This window comes from Mytilus trossulus, chromosome 2 (genome assembly GCF_036588685.1).
Source record: "Mytilus trossulus isolate FHL-02 chromosome 2, PNRI_Mtr1.1.1.hap1, whole genome shotgun sequence".
In the NCBI taxonomy this organism is placed as follows: Eukaryota; Metazoa; Mollusca; class Bivalvia; order Mytilida; family Mytilidae; genus Mytilus; species Mytilus trossulus.
In genome coordinates this window covers 88,535,749-88,557,332 of record NC_086374.1, presented here as the reverse complement: position 1 = coordinate 88,557,332, position 21,584 = coordinate 88,535,749, and the positions used below count along the sequence as shown (strand labels likewise).

Below are 21,584 nucleotides of genomic sequence, written 5' to 3'. Positions count from 1 at the left end.
TTGTATTTATGTAAGAATGATGTTTAGTGGATCTACTTTTCACATTCAATGTTGACATTCTTTTCCTTAAAATATCTCAAAACGCAATGCATGTGTTATCTATCTCTAGCTAAGGGTTTAAACTGAAGTTCACATGAATACGGATCCAATGAGGTCCAATTATTCACTTTAAAGTAAATAATACATTATCAATGTTTCTTTGCTAAATTTTACAAAATTGAACCATTCTGACTGCTTAAAGTGAATTGTTGTCTCACTATTTCACTATGTTTAGTAATTGAACAAAACAAATCATATCTTTGATTACAATTGCTCGTGGCTAGTGCCCCTTTAAAAAAATTCTTTTCGTTATTTTCGTAGTGAAAATATTCTAAAGCAAGGTCTGTCATCTTTCTTTAATTCATAATTTGTCGAATTAAATATCATTTGACAGTAAATTCCACAAAAATATAAAATATATAGTTTAATCTTACTACCACTTTTAGTCGAAAAAAGACGCCACTATTCTCATTATATCTAATATATTATTTTGTACATGCAGGTTAGAAATGGCTGACAGTAAATACTGTACGAGCTGTCAGCGTAGTGATGAAAACATAAAAGCCGTATCCTGGTGCAGTGATTGCAGTGAACATGTATGTAAGTCATGTGCCATAGTTCATGAAAAAATGTCTCCGCCTCACAAAGTAGTACCAATGGAAGAGATACAACAACTCAGTTCCTCGTTTCTTAAATTGTCCACAAACTGTAAGAATCATCCCGATCAAAAGTTTGTACTATACTGCTGTCAACATGATGAGGTTATCTGTGCTTCATGTGTACCGGTGTCACATCAAAATTGCAAGTCCATAATTTCGCTCGAAAAAGCCGCTATAGGAGTGAAAGATAGCACCGCTATTTCTGATCTACAGAGAAGAATAGACAACATTAGTCAAGTTACAGAGAACATACTGAGTCAAACTGAGATGAGACTCGAAGATTTATCAGAATGTCGAAATAAAATCAAACAAAGAGTATCAAAAATCAAACAGAAAGTTATTGCTCATTTAGATAAGTTAGAAGCAGATATACTTGAAGACATTGATAATAAGTATACAAACTGTTCCGATACGGTGTCCCGTAGTAAAGATAACATCAAGTCCTGCGCCATCTCGCTGTCAATATGGAAGAACGATTTGAAATCTTTGAAGCAGCATACATCTGAAATCCATATATTCCAGACAGTAAAATCTTTGGATTCAAAAACCCACCAAAAAGAATTAGAAATCAGAAAAATTCAAACAACTTCTGTTCCTATACTAGCATATCATCCTTCTGAGTTAGAGTCGAATATAAAAAAAATATTACAGGACTTGGGTACAATAAAGATAGACACTGTCTTAGTACCAATGCCTATGCTAGACATCTTTCAGCAAGGTCAGTTTTCTGTCAGTGACGAAAGAAAATTATCGTTGACACATTCCTTCCAGACCACAACATTAGGTAATGAAGTGAATATTTATAGAGGTTGCTTTATTCCTGGTAACAGGTTACTCCTTTGTCAGGACGGGGGTAGACAACTTTATGTTTGCCAACTTAATGGATCTGAAGTCGAAATAGTTAATTTGGATTATACACCAGAACGCATTACCTTGTATGACAACAACCATGCTGTAGTATCTTCAGGTTGGGATGGTATTCAGATCATTGACCTGAAAACATTAAAGCCTGGAGGGATAATTAGAATTGAAGGAAATTGCGATGGAATTACCACCGTAAAGGATAAGATCTTGTTACAAAATAAACCTAACACTTTAACCATAGTAGATATCAAAGGTAAAGTTCAGAATACAATAATAACAAAATTCAATCCTTGGGAAATATTTGCCGACAAAGATGGTGATGTGTATTGTACAGACTTTGATAGTGATAAAGTTTACGTTGTTACATTGGATGGACAAGAACGTGAGATATACAACAGCCCTGACTTGAAAAATCCTATTGGTGTGGCTATAGATGACCGTGGTGATGTGTATGTAGCTGGTGGTGGATCAAACACCATACATAAGATATCTAGGGACGGACAAAAACACGAAGTTGTCCTGAAAGCAGACGATGGTATCAATGGACCGACTGGTTTATGTTACAATTGTGAAACGAGAGAACTGCTAGTTATAAACAACAATTATTCATCTATCAACATTTATAAAACGTAATGAGTCAAACTACTGTCAGTCTTGATGCTTAACAAGTAGTTTAAACAATGTTTAGTATGTCAGTTCATGTAACATTTGTTGTTAAGATAAGAATTACACGGTATATGTATTTCTTTTTTAGTGTCACTATACACTGACCAATTTTAACACTGTAAATGAAATTGTGGTTGGTTGTAATTATTATAAATAAAACGTGTGATGGGAATATAGCTTAGGGACGGTAATCTTATTTCAACCAAAGTATGCAGATTGCAAAAATCTTTCCGAATAAATATTTAAAAAAAGAATATAATGGTGACCTTCTTCTGTTGTCTGTTATGTCTGTCATATGGTCGGGTTGTTGTCTCTTTGACACATTCCCTATTTCCATTTCTTAATTTTATAACATAAAACAAGAACAAGATTGAATAAAAATTAAATGAAATTTGGTTTTATTACAATGAGACAACTGTTTATCAAAAGCTTAATGACATAGATATTAGTTATATTGGACACCATATATCCTTCATTCTAAAACAATTTGTATGTAACAATTTTTTTCATTGGCTAAAAGTTGCCGTCAAATCCACAGTTGACCAGTCGTAACCAGGCCTGGGGTCATTACATTGCAATGTAATGCATTACATTACAATAACTTTGTGATTCTTCGATTACAATTACAATTACAATTACATTTTCTCACATATAATGCATTACATTACAATTACTTTGCCTGTGTAATGCATTACATTACACATTACTTTTTCAATATAAAAACAAAAAACATTTCAAAAACAGATTTTTATAAGAAATTATTACTGGGGTACATATATATATACAGTGTTATAGACAAAGACTTCAAATACTGGTTAATTTCACTATGTTTAGTAATTCGGTGGTGAAAAATAAATAAATTATCATATAATTTTGTTTTTATCATTGATCACTTAATCATTAAGACATCATTAAGGGATTTCAAAGAGATATAATAAATGTGTCATTAAAGGATTATCTTGTTAAATGCCTAAGGGCTTTGTGAAGACAAACATAAGTTGAGAAGATATGATTGCAATAAAAACATTTTGATATTAATTAGGTGAAATAACAACACAGACATGACCCAAACCCCAGTTTGCTGTAAAAATGTTGATTAACATATTCAATCTTTCATTGAAATACATGTAAGGTGTGTATAGAATACAAAAGTTTCATCTTCATATTTTGCCATCCATCTATATAGTTTTGTTTAATATTTTTTTTAGAAGATTTTTTCATAGACCATCAAACACCAAAATATTCCCAATACCTTTTTATACAAATTAATATCAGAAACCAAGATTAAGATTTGATGATTTTAACAATTTTATATTTCTTACGGTCTTAACATGTGTGTTAACGTTTGGTGCAATTTATTTAATACAGTAATTAACTGTGACAATACTATAATTCCATTCTTTCTTTTGTTTTTGTTAATATTTTATTTCTATTTTACAATATTCTTCAATTTCTTGTATTTTACAAATTTGTAATGAAAAGTAATGTACAGTAATGGAGGCATTACATTGATTTTTAACTAAAGTAATCATTACATTACATGTCATTGTAATGCAGAAAATGTTCATTACAAATTACTTTGCATTACATAAAAAAATGTAATATTACAATGCATTACAATTACAAATTACCATTACCCCAGGCCTGGTCGTAACTAAGGAGGAACAACCATTTTGAAATGATTGAATCAACAAATAGTCGATTACTACTATATAATAAAAAATAAAACAACAACTACCTCGAATTCACCGTTTTAAAGAAATTTTATCCGAATTTGAAGCGTACAGGTAACGTAATATCCTCCACTTTGTAAGTTTTCATTTGTATGACGTCACGTTTACCCATGACGTCTTTGCGCCAAAATCGTTTTATCGTATTATTTCTTTTTGAAATGCATTAAAATCGAAATAACAGTACTGTAGTTGAAGAGTTGCCATCGTCTCCGTTTTACTGTCTGCTCTACGCGTCGCCAGTTAAACTGCATTTGCGACCGTCAAATCTACAATTGACGCAGGCAACTCTTCAACTACAGTACTGTTATTCCTTAAATAATGAGCTAAACATATACCGTATAATAAGATCCGTGATAAACATAAGTTATTAAAATTTCATCAAATGTTTCACGGAAATTGCCTAATTATCTTTCTGTGTTAGTTCCAAATCAGAGACTAGATCTACACGACCACAGGACTAAGGGGTCTTCAAATTTACAAACTGTATTATGCAGAACAAGCTATTATCAAAAGTCATTTCTACTAGCCGTAGTAAACCTTTGGAACAATATTCCTGACGACATCCGTCTAAAGCCATCAGAATCGGGTTTTAAGACTTATCTCTCTCAAAATATTAATAAAATACCATTGTATTTTCACTTCGGCTGCAGAAGAGAACAGATATGCTTAGCAAGACTAAGGCTCCAGAGTAGTCTTCTAAGGGACCATCTATTTAAAAAAAATATAATCGAGAACGCACTGTGTTCCTGTGGTCGAGTAGAAGCTACCTCTCATTATTTCTTCAAATGTCCAAAATATAATGAAATTCGAAGGGATACTATCGGGACGATCTCTTGTTCTAATCTTAAGATTATCTTATATGAGGATAGTCTAAAAGCTGACGAGGACAATATGCAAATATTTCATAAAGTATCTGAATACATAATTAAAACAAAACGTTTTGAAAGTTAATCTAGTATATGTATATATATTATATTTTTATACTTTTTTTTTTTTTTTTTTTTTTTTTTATTTTTTTTTTTAAATATGATGTAAAATCGAGTGGATTGCCCTGTGTAATTGATTATGGTCGGATGTGTGTGTTGGTTCCAGTGACTGTCTAGAAAATTAAATAAGAGTTGACTGTTTCTTGTTGCTTTTTTTCCCCCTTACTTTTTTTTCCTTTAATTTATTTGTTGTATTTTTTTATTTTTTTGACGTGTGTGTGTGTGTGTGGGGGTTTATTTATTCAATGTATCATATGCTACCATAAAATGAATATACAGTTGGCACGTAATATTGTATGTTAAATAGATGGTTTTTTTTTTTAGGGAGACGGATTTATAAAAGTTTTTCCAAACTTGTTTCCGAATCCCATATTTGAACTTTATGTAACATTGTAATATTTGTCTTGACATTTTTCATTAATAAATACTGTTTAAACAAAGATCTTAATGGCACTGACAAAAAGATTTTGAATTAATTCAAACAGAAAACGACCATCCTCAACGCACTTTGCAAAACAATAAAAGAAATTCAAATATTGGAGATGAAAGAAAATTTTTTGTTCGTTACTTGGTGTCCATTGTCTGATTTATCTTTGATACTCCCTACCTTTTTAACGTACTGCTACCTTGATTGATACATCTGCAAAATTTGCAAGTAGATGATCTGCATTTAAACTTGGTCAATATTAGAAATAATTTAGTGAACCTGTGTTTTTAGAATTTTTAAAACTTTATATATGAGCCGTTGGCCAATATAACATATTATCCCATTTTGATTTGATCGGTAAAATGGAACACAATTTCCATCCAAACTTGCAAGAAAAGAATAGTTTTGGACGGTACATAAGTGAAAATATGCGTTATCGATAACTTGAAAAGCAAAAATAAAAATGAAAACAAACGAAAACATGCTTTATGAGATATTGTCAGATGGTTATTTTGAAAGTCTTTAAATATTTACCCTCTTTTTCACAGGAGATATAATTCAGGGGAGAGTCTTTTTCAGATTGCAGATGTCATGCTTATATTTAATGCGTTTCCCTCGGTTTTAGTTTGTTTCCCCGATTTTGTTTTTTGTCCATGGATTTATGAGTTTTGAACAACAGCGGTATACTACTGTTGCCTTTATTAATGCTCAACCCATATTGAATCCTTTCTCTACTCTTCAAGTATTGGTGGCCAGTTAACGATGGAAAGATGAAAATTCTTTGAAAACACATAGTTGTTCTATCATTATTGCAAATGTGACGGAATTTTATGCGACTGACATCAAAGTGAGAGGTTAAGCTAGCTATAAAACCAGGTTAAATACACCATTTTCTATAAAAGAATATTCCAGAACCAAGTAAAGAATTTGACAGTTGTTTTTCATTCGTTTGATGTGTAGCTCTAAATCCAGGTTTATCAACCATTGTCTACATAAGAAATTGCTTGTACCGAGTCAAGATTATGATAGTTGATTTTCGTTCGTTAGGTGTGTTTGAGCTTTAAATTTGCCATATGTTTAGGGACTCTCTGTTTTGAATTTTGATCGGAGTTGGGTATTTTTGTAAATTCACTTTTTGATATGAGCGCTGTTGAGGTACAATAAAGTTGAGAATGGAAATGGGGAATGTGTCAAAGAGACAACGACACGACCAAAGAGCAGATAACAGCCGAATGCCATCAATGTGTGTTCAATGCATCGAGAAAATCCCGCACAAGGAAGCGTGCTTCAGCTGGCCCCTTAACAAAAATGTATACTAGTTCAGTGATAATGAACGCCATAATTAACTCTGAAATATAAACTAGTATATAATAAAAAAATAAATAATTAAAAATCATATAAAATTAACAAAGGCCAGAGACTCCTGACTTGGGACAGGCGCAAAAATGCGGCTGGGTTAAACATAATTTTTTGTCTAAACCTCTAGCATATACATATTAAGCACAATGTTTCCCGTTAGGGAATAATATTATAATATAGTAAAATATATCAGAAGAACATAACCCGTATCATGCCAACAACTGGTTTTCGAATAAATGTGTTTCCGATGCAAAGACCCTATAAGTACTAAGAAATTTGTAATATTCCAGCATAAAATGTTTACCATAGGGTTTATCTCTCCTTATACATGTTATGTTTATTTTAAGTTATAAAATTTAAACGCATGAAACAAATATTTTGGTACTTGTTTCAACAGTTCAAATAATGCAATTTAACACTTTTTTTGTATTTTTAATAAACAGTATTTACAGAACGACACATTAATTGAAAATTTGTCTCGATATTTGCAGATTTAATTATATAAAGAAAAAGACCAATTATGTACTGATAGTTATTATCTATATTTATTTCACCTCATTGTGTAATGGTTTTAATAGTTTTTGTATTTTTGTCTTTCATTTTTTTTTAATGTGCTTTGTCGATATGATTAGGTTTTTTTGTTTCGTTGATGCATTCCATGTTATTGTTCTATGAATATATTTTGATTCTTGTTTTTTATGTCTGCTAATGTTCTTTGTATAAATGCCTTAGTGTGTTTCTTTGATACATTTAATCTGGCTCTGTGCTTAATCATCCCTTCACTATAATAGTGTACTACTATTTACCTTTGAATTCTTGTCGTTTAAATTTTCTAATTGGCTTTGTCTGTAAGCTTTGTTATGCTTCTTTTTACATGTTTGTTTGTTTTGATAATGATAAAGATTAAAACACAGTTTTGACTGATGTAACCCTATTTTTGATTCGTTTTAACCTATTTTTTCTGTTTGTATTGTTCACACATCGTTTTTAACATAAGGAAATTTGATGCGACTGTCATACAAGTGAGAGGTATAGCTAGCTATTATACCAGGTTTAATTCATCATTTTCTAGATTAGAAAAATGCCTGTTTTAAGTCAGGAATATGAAAGTTGTAATGCATTCGTTTGATGTATTGGGCTTTTGATTTGGTCTTTGATTAGATATTTCCTTTTTGATATTTCCTCGTAGTTAATTATTTTTTTAGATTTTAATTTTTATTATCCATTGTGCTTGTTTACAGTTTATCTACCTGAAATCATCAAAAATAGTTTATTGAACACACGGTAGATGATGTATATAAATTTAATAAGATAAAAAAAAAAGAAGAAAGAAAGATAGAAGATAACTTTACAATTATGACTTCTGTCACTGTTCAGTTTGAATCAATAAAGTATAATATAAGATGTGTCATTGACATAAAAGTATAGTTTTTTCCGTTACTGAAGTAATTATTTTTCAGTTCTTAACTTAATGTGTGATTCATTAACCTTGAATAGACATGTGAAATGAAGATTTATAAATTACTTAAGACGAAGTACTACAAAAGAGCAGGGCGTTTGGTAGAAATGAATCTATATACCTTTGTGTTCGTGGGAGTCATAGTACAAGGTAGGGAAAACAAAACTTTAAAACTGTAAAATTTTATTAATTGTCTAAGTTTTTATTTCATCTATATCGTTTGTTGATCTTTTCTATATGTCAACTGAATAATTTTTTTTAAGCAACAGCCAATTTGACCATTAATTAAAAGGTAATTAGGAACAATTCAGCTAATTTACAAATCATTTGAACAAAGGATAGGTTTTCATGTTAAAGCAAATATTGAAGATTTTACCAATAATGTGGTAATTTTTATAAATTTCCTATTTTCAAAACTTTAAATTTTTCAAAAACTGAGGATTTTCTTATCCCAGGCATAAATTACATTAGCCGTATTTGGCACAATATTTTGAATTTGGGATCTCAATGGTCTTCAACTTTGTAATTGTTTGGCTTAATAAATATTTTGATATGAGCGTCACTGATGAGTCGTATGTAGACGAAACGCGCGTTAGCGTACTAAATTATAATCCTGGTACCTTTGATAACTAATTACCAAAGATTTTATTCCTACAAACGATAAAAAAAAATGTCCGTTAAATCTTTGGTGTATATAAAATGTCAAGCAGCAGAAGAGAAACTCGAAACCAGACGAATTAATATATATTTCATAATATTCATGTTATTATTTCCTGAATTTATTTGGGATTTCCCGATTAAAGGATATTAAAATGCAAGAGCCAATACCATTTATAAAAATTATCGAATCATATCGGCATCTGTACCTTAACATGTCAATGAAATTTGTTATTATTTTATACAACAAAACCTTAAATATTAGTAACTTATATACTTATATACGTATATAAGTCCATTTTTACCTAAATCAACTAACATTATATTGTCCATTTTGTGATGGAACAATGATAATTTACATTTTTGATACTTTATCGATTCATAGTTTGATGTATTTAAAGAAGACAACATAAAAAAGGAACGCCTTCTTTCTAAATTGCTTTTTATTTTTTCATTTATATACTTTAAAGTTCTCTTATTTTCTTTTAAATGAACTGCAACTCAATCAAACAACCGGTTTTTTTCAATAGATGGACGTACACGTTCGGTAATCACAAACTTATATATTTAAGACAGCAAATATATAAAAGAATCCGACTATTTTACGTTACTTTCCAAATTTAACCTAAGTTTTGTTTCCGTGGATTGAGTCTCATAGTTATTAATGAATTATTTGTTATAATTTTTATTGCAAATTAATTCAATCGTGTCCAAGATTTAAAAAAAAAATATAGAAATGTTTCTACACTTGGACCTAAGTAGACAACGAAACTAAGGTAAAAGACCGGAATCTTATTTGAGTTTTTTTTATGTCATCATAATTCACTATTTTCCTATTTTAAACGTATGACATATTTTGTTCAGTATTAACTGAGTCATAATTTCATCTTTAGAAACGATATATGTAATCATTGGACATCTGTTTACCCTTTGTTAATTTAGGTTTATATGTGTAATTTTAATGTTATTGATATGTTTTCAATATTTCGGTACACAGCTAGGGAACGAATGAAAAATAGAAAGTATCATTCAAGATTTTAAAGAAATGATTAACATAAACAGTTGCATTTCGCAAACTTTTAACAAAGTGGTAAAGTCACAAGCAGACCATGATACTGGAATTTGCTTATTGACCACATATATTGTTAAAATGCTTCTCTATACGTAAAAATGTTTAACAATAGACAACCGGCATTCATATGATGTCTTTTTGCATACTTATTCCTTTATTCGCTCTAATCAGGCTTTGTTTGGGAGCATGAGGGACTCTCACGTTCTGCTATGTAGATGCTTTTTCTCTGACCAAGTACTTAAAAGTTCGTTGACTAAGTTGAACGCATCCGTCACATCAAACTTGAAACAAAGGATATCGCAGACAAAATCAACATGATTAAGTCTGCCTCATATATTAACCTACCTTCAGAAAAAAGGAACGAGTGTCGCTTGTGAAATTTACGAACCATTTCTATCGTAAAAATGCAATTTCTATGTAGCGCTAGCATATATGTATTACTATAATTCCGTGCTTGACTTACTTTGTTTATTTAAAATCGGAACTCGTCTCAAAATAAACTCATCATAGATACTTTGATTAAAATTTTCCATTTGTGCTAGACCTTTAATCTACAAAAAGACTCAGCAGTGACTCTCAAATAAAAAAAAATGTTTATAAGGCCAAATAAAGTACGAAGTTGTAGTTGAAGTAGCTTTTTGAACCAAAGTTTTCCAGTAGTTGAATTGATTTTACCCCTTTCATAAGTCTTAGACACGTCATGATGACCACGTACGTTTATGTTTCAGTCGAAACAAGTTTCTTGAAATTTTATTGTTATCCAAATTATTAAAAAAATGCATACATATACATTTACACTAAACTAAGTTGTGCATTTTTTTTTATTTGTACATGTATTTATATTCATTACACATCTATGAAGTATAATCGACAAATATGTAATTCAGTGGTTTCTGAATGCAACCTTATTAACTTTCGAGTTTGTTGCCGAAATTTATCGGATCGTGTTATTGATAAACAATAACAACAGAGCACGTGGAAAGCGCCACATATAATTGTGTGTCAGCCATCTATACATTGTGAACATGAATACTATGCGGTTTGGGATTTTCTCATTGTTGAAGGCCGTATGGGGGAACTAAAGTTGTTAACATGGTTAATGTCTGGGTCATGTTGTCTCTTGCGGAGTTCGGTGCTTTTTGTGACTTTACTCTTTCATTGTATGCATATCTTAAATTTCTTCCTTTTTTGGTTATAAAATAAGACCAAAGTGTTTATGTAAAGTATATGTGACCACAATTTGACATCACAGTGTACGTATATTTAGCGAACTGTGTGTTCATTCAGCGTAAATTGAGTAATAATTAGGTGTTTTTTCGTGAATGACACAGATAACCATTGGACATCTGTTGACATCTGTTGCACAATTTATGTTTAAAATGATTAAATGAAGAGAAAAAAGAAGCATACGTAACTGAATAAAGCTGTTGCCTTTTAAATCAGCAGGGACAGTAAATTACAAAAGAGGGGAAATAACTGATAATAAACATGTGTTGATCGATGAAATCAATAAAATGTAAAAAGTTATCTAAATAGTAATTTAAAAACATGCACGTAGTGTCATTAATAGCTATTTAGATCTGAGCGTCACTAATGAGTCTTATCAAGACGAAACAAGCGCCTGGCGTATTAAATTATAATCCTGATACATTTGATAACTATTTACAAGTAAATTGCTGTTCAATTCAGGACTCAGTAGTTAATCGATGTTCAAATCCTTTGGGGAAATTAATTTGTTGTTTCTATACTATAAACGCCTAAAATACGCGTTTTTACTCCAAGGGCTACAAAACATTACAATAGAAATAATAAGTATTCACGTGCGTACCTTCAGTATGTTCGTGTAAAATTGTTATGTACATGTTGAAACGGAAAATATACCTAGTTTGTACATTTAGGAATTCATTATAAGAAAAAAAAATACACGAGCAAATACAAGATAGGCTAGACTCAAAACAATCTTCGTGATTCTGATGATAAATGGTATGAAATAAGATAAGTTATATAATTCAAATGATAAAAGTTAAACAATAATAAGCCTGGAATATTCTGAAATTTTGAATAATCCATACTTGTAAAATATGCACTTTAAATCCGAACGTTACAATATTCTCCCCCCAAAAAACGTGTTCATTAGTGTATCATTAGTTTGTTCCTAACAAAACATTGGTGTGAATAATCAACTTTCAATGCCTTGAACATTAAAAAAAGTACTACTTGACATTGACATGAAAGCTTGTTGTTATTGTGAAAATATATATAAAAAGGTATTTGTGTAATCACGTTCTCAAGGATAAACGTTGAATGACCTTTAAATTATTTTAATATTTTTCAAACAATATAACACAATACACAATACATAAACTTAATCTACTCAGTAACAGATCATCTGAGATTGTTGATTAAATATAAGATTGTCTTTCTTTTCATTAATATTTTATATCGACAAAAGGATAATTAAGTAAAATTCATCTCATGCCTAATTTATTTAAGGCAATAATCAGTTGTTACATGAACTTTTGGTAACCTTTACTGTTACTTTTAATCAACGTATGGAGATTTATCATTCGTAATTTTTTAATCTGTTGGAGGGAAAAAAATATAAGTTATTAAATAATTAGTATTTGAATTTAACTTTAACCAATGATTGGGAAAATTGAGACTTAATAGTTCTTTCATTTTATTATTTTAGCTCTTTTAAATTATTTCATGCCTCGTTATTTTTAATCATGTACAAGTTATAAATAATGGTCTGTAAAACGTATGTATAAGTTCAGTGAGCACAACAAATGTTTCGTGATAAACTTCCAAGTGTGCTCGTGGCTAATAAATATTTCGAGGTATCAAAATATAAAGGAACTATAAAACCGACTTTAATTTTAATTTAAAGACTTTTCTCATATTTATTTATTTTTTAAAGTTTTAATTAGAATTGGAGTATAATTAAAAATAAAACATTTTTATGAAAATCAAAAAAATTATCAGGAGATTCTCACAGAACTGATAAATGATTTCCCATCGCTCAAAATGAAAGCTTGCGTGTAAAACATGCGGTGCAGTTTGAATTTACGAATTAAATCTCATATGTTTTTTAAACAATTTAAAATTGATCTATTCAATTAGATAAATTGCTCTTCCTGCGTAAACATCAATCTGATTTTGACATTATTTAATTTCAAGCCTAATTTAGCTCCTAAAACCTCTCAATGGGAGGTCACTAATCCTGTTAAAGAGAAGAAATTCGGAGCAAAAAATATTTACTATCTGATCAATGTTTTCATGTCTTAATAATAGTTGCAATATCTGTATCGATTTTTAAAAGTTTTTGCAAGTTCATTTGATACAGTTTACTGTTGAAATGCAAGATTATAAAAGTGTATCGAAGGAATGAAAGAAGTGAAAATAATTCATATAATAAGACATTTTTTTATAAAATTATTTTAATCTTTCACTTTCATTTTTTATAGGTTTATAATTTACTTATTATATGTATACCGTTATTAATGTAACATTATCAAATTACAGTTTTGACATTTCTATAAGTTTAAATTGCAGTTGATATTAAGGAACATTTTGTTTTATGATTAATCACATAATTTAAAAACAGTTAGTTCATTATTTCATATTATTTAAAATAGGTGTTAATTTTCTATGACACTTTTAGACTAGAATTTATTCAATGCAATGATGTTATAAGGTGAAATAGAAAAAATTCATACATTGACAAATGAAAGATATTAGAAATAATAAGAGGTTGAAGTACATGACGTTATAAATGTGAAGTGAAAGTATAATATCATAGTTTTTGTTCATTTTTCAAAATTATCCATTAAAAAGAAGGTTTTAGAAACTGTCTGAAGAATAAAAGCACTTGAAAAACGATTTATAATGGGTTTTAAATAGGAAAATATTATATAGGATTGATAAGACAACAATGAACTAACTAAATGAACTATTTCGATTCTAATAAGGCAAAATAAATATTATAAAAAAAATGACATGAAGATAAATGTGCCATGTTTGTTTCATCTTCTTTTTTTTAAGACCTCTATAAAAAAGGAGTGATCCTGATAATACTAAAACCAAACATTTGAAATCTGGTATTTACTTTTTATTTTTATTTATTGTCAACCCCACAGTTGACATGTCTTAACTAAGAAGTGAGCTTGAATGTTGGCCTCCTGAAATACATATATTTCAAGTTCGGTGGAATGGATACGTTCATCAAAGTCACCAATCTATAAATTGTTTGGTGAGAGAATATTGATATAGGAAGATGTGGTGTGAGTGCCAATGAGACAACTCTCCATCCAAGTAACAATTTAAAAAGTAAACCATTATAGGTTAAAATACGGCCATCAACACGGAGTCTTGGCTCACACCGAACAACAAGCTATAAAGGGCCCCAAAATTACTAGTGTAAAACCATTCAAACGGGAAAACCAACGGTCTAATCTATATAAACAAAACGAGAAACACGTATATATTACATAAACAAACGACAACTACTGTACATCAGATTCCTGACTAAGGACATGTGCAAACATTTGCAGCGGGATTAAACGTTTTAATGGATCCAAACCTTCTCCCTTTTTCTGAAACAATAGCATAGCATCACAACATAGAAAAACACACGATAAAATATCAATTGGCAGACTTAACTCAATCAAAAAACGTATGATTGTCTATATAGTTGAACGTAAAGTTAAAAGCTAATGTTAAATTTTTTCATTCGCGAATGTTTATTAAAAAACACGTATTCTATTTCAAAGGTTATCAATAAGTTGTCAACAAAGAAATTAAGGATCTTGATTATTTCAGTTTCAGAGATTTTTTTTAATAAGATTGATTGTTTTCACAAATTTGTTTTTAGCCCTTCCCGAGACATGATGAAAAATATATAGGGTTTTCCTCTGTATAACGGATTGATAAAATTATTAATAAAATATGAACTGAAGTCAAAACAAAATTGAAAACACCTTAGCACGGTAACAAACCGAAACATGATGTTGACAGCATATGATTCAGATAGGAAAACAAACCTTAAACTTGATACAGATTGGCAGGTTGAACACTGGGTCGATGACGTTGCTGGTGTAATGTTCGTCCCGTATTGAATCAACAACTCAGTGAATCACACCAATTAAATGGTAGGATGAGTCAAAACTCAATTTTTCTATCTCAGACATAAATAAAGGCAACAGTAGTATACCGCTGCACATAAGTCATAAATCGATTGTGAAAAACAAATCCAGGTTACAAACTAAAATTGTGGGAAACACATCAACTATAGAAGTGAAACACAACAGAAACACTTACGCGCAAAAAAAACCCGACAATGCAACATAGATAGGAAGGAACAATAAGATAACAACTGCCACATTCCCGACTTCATACAGGACATTTTAATAAAAACATGATGGATTGAACCTGGTTTTGTGACTAGCCAAACCTCGTGCTTTATTGCAATGTTAAATATACCACTAATAATAATATAATAGTACATTTCGACATGTTAACCAAGAATAACAACGAATACCTAAAATCAATTTAGGACATTACATAAAATCAGATTAACAGAACTAAGAACTGTGTGTCACACATGTATCAATGCCACAAAAAGTGACTTCACGTGTAAATTTCTAAAACTTGGATATGAATCAAGATTAGGTTTGTAATAATTTTGCTTGGTGTATATGGTAAAAGCGTAAGTCGTATTTGGCACAACATTTAGGATTTTTTTGTTTTCCATTTTGGATTTTTTGGTTTCCAACGCTTTTTAACTTCATAAATATTTAGTTTTTTACCTGTTTTGAGTCGACCGTCACTTGTAAGTCTAATGATGAAGTAAAACACGAACATGGCGAACTATACAGTCAACAAATATCTCTGTTGAAAGTTTCGTGAAATGCTTGTAGAAACTATGGTTTCAATTTCGTATATAAATAGATATAGGAAGATGTGGTGTGAGTGCCAATGAGACAACTCTCCATCCAAATAACAATTTAAAAATTAAACCATTATAGGTTAAAGTACGGCCTTCAACACGGAGCCTTGGCTCACACCGAACAACAAGCTTAAATAAAGTTTACTATGGAATATTTTGATTTTTTCGGGTTCCTAATTCAGATTGGACAACAAAATCAAAATATATAAATTATGCTATAGTACTAGTAACTAAAAAGTAAAATAACAAAAATACCAAACTCCGATGACACTCTCTATCCAAGTCACAGTTGGTAGAAATAAACCATACATGTGTTTACATTGTCTTATCGGGGCCTTTTATAGCTGACTATATGCGATATGGGCTTTGCTCATTGTTGAAGGCCGTACGGTGACCTATGATTGTTAATGTTTGTGTCATTTTGGTCTTTTGTGGATAGTTGTCTCATTGGCAATCATACCACATCTTTTTTTTATATGTACACCCGACCTAGGGAGTCTATAAGTCACCTTAATATTAAAGTTCATATTCGGTTAATTATTAGTATTTGCTTTGATGAGAGAAATGAGATTTAGTTAATACATGTATTTCGATTTAGATTACGAAAAAAAAGGTTTTTGCTCAATTATGTTTTTTTCAAACTTTATGGTTAGACGTGATTTGAATAATAACACGTCAAATCAACATGCCAAGAAGTAATGTAAATAATGTATAATCATTATTTCAATATTTATATGAAAAATAAACTTTAGGACACTTTTTACTTCATAGTATAATAAGAGTTTGTTATCGTATAAACTGACATGTTAGTATTTTTTTTGTTTTTGTGGAAGGCGTTCATTATAAACGTTATGGATTCCGCAAAACAAATTAGTTTCAATTTTTCGATTAATTTGTTGAATACATTCATTTTATCTCTACGTCAAACACTAAGAGTGGCTCTTTGTATAACTCCAGATAAGGATAAAGTAAGGAGGAATATTACAAATTATATTTTTAGATGCCACATTTCCTTTTCTTAATTGTGGTCTAGATGTGGGAATTTAAGACCATGCTAAGTGAATATTCCTAAGTGGAAATACGCGATCATATCCGTAAAATAACCACATAAAAGAGGATGTTTATTACTAGTAAGGCATATGCATATGGCAAAATTTTAATATCTTAAAAGTTATAAAACTGAGAAATTAAAACAAACATCATTTTGGATTATAAATTGCTTATTTAAGTTATACAAACATCAATCCCCATGGTATGTGATATTAAAAAGTGAAACTCTTCAAAAATTATAATTATGGTTTACCTAAAATTTATTAAATAAAAATAATTAAATTGAGAAATGGAAATGGGAAATGTGTCAAAGAGACAACAACCCGACCATAGAACAGACAATTGCAGAAGGTCACCAACAGTATGTACAACCAAGAATGTAAATAGCTGATGATATGAATTTTGATATTTTTGTCATTTTTAACATCTGGTCTTAGATCGCCTTACTAATATCAATTCTGTCAGTTCTTATTTTATGGCATGATGTATATTTTTTTATTATTAAATTTCATTTTATTAAAATTTAGTTTGTGATTCCCCTTTTCTCTGCATATTTACATTTCATTATTCAACACGATTTCTAAATGAATCTCTTTGAGATATTATCCCTAAGTTGCTCCAGAGACGTGTACTTACTCCGCGATCTTCAAGTTTATCATTATTAGACGTTCTTTGTCCTGAATCTTGCACCCGTAATGCAGTTAAAGATAGTTCTGGTAAATTCATCTAAATACTGCTCGAAATACTATGATAGTGTTTACAAATTATTTTCTAAAACATTGGAATGATAGCATTAACCGAAGTCAATTTCTATTTGTTAACGACCCCGGGGAGAAAATTTCAAGGACTGAATTTTCGGCACTCCCTTGACACCATTTGCGTGTATGGTCTTGAGGAAACAATGTTAGTCCGTCGGAAGCGGATTTTAAATGGCTGCACCGTGTTAAGAGAGAGCAATATCTCTTTGCACGCAAAAGACACCATTATAGATTTCGAAAAACAGCAGATTAATGTCGCTACAAGTCAGCACTCGCACAAATTTTTCTTGATGTTAGACTTTTTTTTTTTTGATTTTCATTTCAAAATTATAAACCTTTAAGCCTTAATACGGAACCAATAGAGTTAACCTCCGTTATTGTTTAAAAGATGGTTTTCTTCGAAACAACTGAATCAATTACATTAAAAATTATCTTGATTGTAATGATGTCTAGAAAATCTGACAATTTTTTTCTCGAAAATGTCAATATTCGTTTGCTCTCTATTTTTCAAGCACAGTATCAGACGACTATTTATAGTAGATACTGCCTTTGAAAGGCGAGTTTTCCTTTATTACTTTTTTGCGCTTTTTATGAACGATCACATATCTTTTTTTCAAATTCAGTTTTTGGATAATATAGCGATATTTCAACCGACTCGCATGCTTGAACATTTTGTTAAAATGCAAGTAATTGTCAAGTATCTTAAACAAATATGAGATAGAAAAAATGTCAGAAGAGCGTTTGATACATGCGCTTTATTGCCTTTTAACTGTTTGAATATTATCTTGAAAACAACAAAACATATAAATACCAAAAAATGAACATTTCATATAAAAGACGCTCAAGAATGATAAATGTATCCATAATTTACCTGTATTTGATTGGTAGTAACTGTTATACATGTATTGGAATTGAACAATTATTGGTTCATTATAATTGACAAAGACGGTACCAAATGTATTATTTTTTTCAGCCTTTTCAGTAATCAATTAAATGTTTTAGCAATTTTAATGAGACTCAATGACTTGGTCATCTATCGCTTCTTTCTCCTTCAGGATAATGACCGAAATTTGGTTCCTATTAGTTTAAAGATTTAATTGAAGAGAATATGATAATAAAAAAACTATATATAATTTATGTAAAGTGGGGGAGTGTGACATTTAGTAATTTAGCTTGGTCCTTCACAAAAACCAATACGGTGTGGGTCACATATGGTTTCTTACAGGAAAGTTAGAAATGTCGAATAATAATTAACAACAATTAGTTAGCGAGCTTACATACACTTTAAACAACTTTACACCATCAAACTAAAGATAAAGGATACTACAGATACAGTTAAGTCGGCTTCATATCTTGACTTACATCTAGAAATTGACAATGAGGGTCGGTTGAAAACAAAACTTTACGACAAAAGAGATGATTTCAGCTTTCAAATTGTGAACTTTCGATTTTTAAGTTACAACATTCCAGCAGCACATGCATACGGGGTATACATCTCCCAATTGATACGACATTTCCGTGCTTGCATTTCCTATCATGATTTTCTTGATAAAAGGTTACTGCTCACAAGGAAGCTATTAAACCAAGATTTCCAAATGGTGAAGTTGAAATCATCCCTTCGTAAATTTTACGGACGCCATCACGAGTTGGTTGACCCTTATGGAATTACCGTTTCACAAATGATATTGGATATGTTCCTTACGTCGTAACTACAATCCACTTCCCTTTCATGAATGTGACCTACCAAATTAGACTATTTACTGGATTTGTAATCACATAAGCAACACGCCGGGTGCCACATGTGGAGCAGGATCTGCTTACCTTTCCGGAGCACCTGGGATCACCCCTAGTTTTTGGTGGGGTTCGTGTTGTTTGTTCTTTAGTTTTCTATGTTGTGTCATGTATACTATTTTTTTCTGTTTGTCTTTTTCATTCTTAGCCATGGCTTTGTCAGTTTGTTTTAAATTTATGAGTTTGACTGTCCCTTTGGTATCTTTCGTCCCGCTTTTAAAGCAGGAGTGAGTAATTTGACTTTTTCAAACCCGTTCTAGAAAGTAGCGAAGATGTAGTCCGCATTCATTGTGTATGTTTAAAAAATGAGGATATATAAAGCATTTGTTAACAGCCTCAGAGTTAACAGCAAATGTTACAAATTATAATTTTAAATCATTCAGGAATGTTTAATGTTCAAACAATATTTTTCCATCTTCAAATAAAAAAGAATGTACCTAATACCGTGAACACACTTGAAAGAAATTGTATAATCAAAGTAACATATAGTTTTAAAAGTATGATACTAAACTAGCACTGAAAGACACACAATTCAAAATGTTACATCCGGGTTATTTTTAAGTGTGATTAAAGACGCTTTAACGAAGTGAGAACATAATTCATACGCGTTGAATTTACACAAGAACGCTTGACATGACCAGAGACATATAATTGTATTATATGTCTCTGACATGACTATATCTTGCAAATTATCTACCGATATCATTGATAGTTTTTGTCTTAAACAGTAATATTTTTAAATAATAATAACAAATTTTAAAATAGTTTCATATTTTGCCTGATGATAACGATACATGTTTAAATCGATCTGTGTAAAAGGAACTTTTTCTTTCTTGGACGTCTATTTTAATGTATAATAATTAGCCTTCCGTATTTTCTGATCTTCAGCGGGCAACAGTTATTTTTATGCCCCAATTTCGGTAGCAGAAGGGCATTATGTTTTCTGGTCTGTGCGTCCGTGCGTCTGTTCGTCCGTTCGTTCGTCTGTCCTGCATCAGGTTAAGAGTTTTTGGTCGAGGTAGTTTTTTTATGAAGTTGAAGTCCAATGAATCTGAAACTTAGTATACATGTTCCTTATGATAATATGATCTTTCTAATCTTAATGCTAAATTAGAGTTCTGACCCCAATTTTACGGTCCGCTGAAATAGGAAATGATAGTGCGAGTGGGGCATCTGTGTACTGGGTACACATTCTTGTTGTTGCAATTTTTAATAGCGAAAGAGACAGAGTTATCAAGTTACAACAAAAAAGAAAAACCATAAAAAAGCACAACAAAACAACAAAAAGAAACAAAGAAAAGAAATAAAAACCATCAGTAAATGTAAGAGCAAAAAGAAATTAATGAATAGGAAAATCAGGAAAATATAGTATAGTAAAATTGCACCTAAGACAAAGTCTTATAGTGTTATTATCTAAAATCACTACATTGTAAAACAAAATCAAATACTTTAAATATCAATATAATAAGTCAGGGTGTAAAAGCAATATTTTTCCAAATTATGTCTTTAAATTGCACTTAAAAACACCAATAAGATGAGCTAAAAATTTGTCTTTCGACATAAAATTTTACCCTGGTGCATTTCTTCAAAGTACACACGTAGAAATAATTAACAAAGGGCGTTCAGTCAGTTTTACAAAGGAATCTCTCTCTTTGAAATAAGTGAATTTCTTTGACATATGATATTAAGTTTAAACACATTGATATTTGAGTCTCCAAACACCAGTACTATGATATCATTCTGTTATATTTTATACCTAATAGCGAAATATTCAAATAGTATAATTTCACAAATTAAAAATCAGCGCCCTCGACGATGATTTTGAAACAAGAACATAATTTTGAGAATTACCATGCTCAAAACCAGAATTAAGGTGTGTGTTAGATTAGCGAGAAGTCTTAGGAGGGCCTTTTGGGAATCGCAGAACACCACGCCTTGGTCTAAACAGTCCCCAGATTATTAACGTAAAAGATAATTGAGACACGATTAACATCATGTCTGATTATTTATGGATGAAGTATTTTCTAAAGAATTTTTACATGTTATATTCATTCATATTACATTTTATGTAAAAACAAAAAGACTAAGGGGATGTAGTATGATTGTCAAAGAGGCAA

At 30.6% G+C, this 21,584-nt stretch overlaps 1 protein-coding gene across 1 annotated transcript in view; it reads left to right on the top strand.

Annotated features, from left to right (window-relative positions):
• The first annotated feature begins 8,240 nt into the window (after positions 1-8,240).
• The window catches only part of LOC134705504 (cysteine-rich venom protein pseudechetoxin-like), an 80,197-nt gene continuing 66,853 nt past the window's right edge, over positions 8,241-21,584 (top strand). The window contains exon 1 of the mRNA XM_063564223.1: positions 8,241-8,342. Within this exon, the coding sequence (XP_063420293.1) occupies positions 8,300-8,342 (43 nt within the window). The 5' untranslated portion in view covers positions 8,241-8,299. The remainder of the gene's footprint in view (positions 8,343-21,584) is intronic.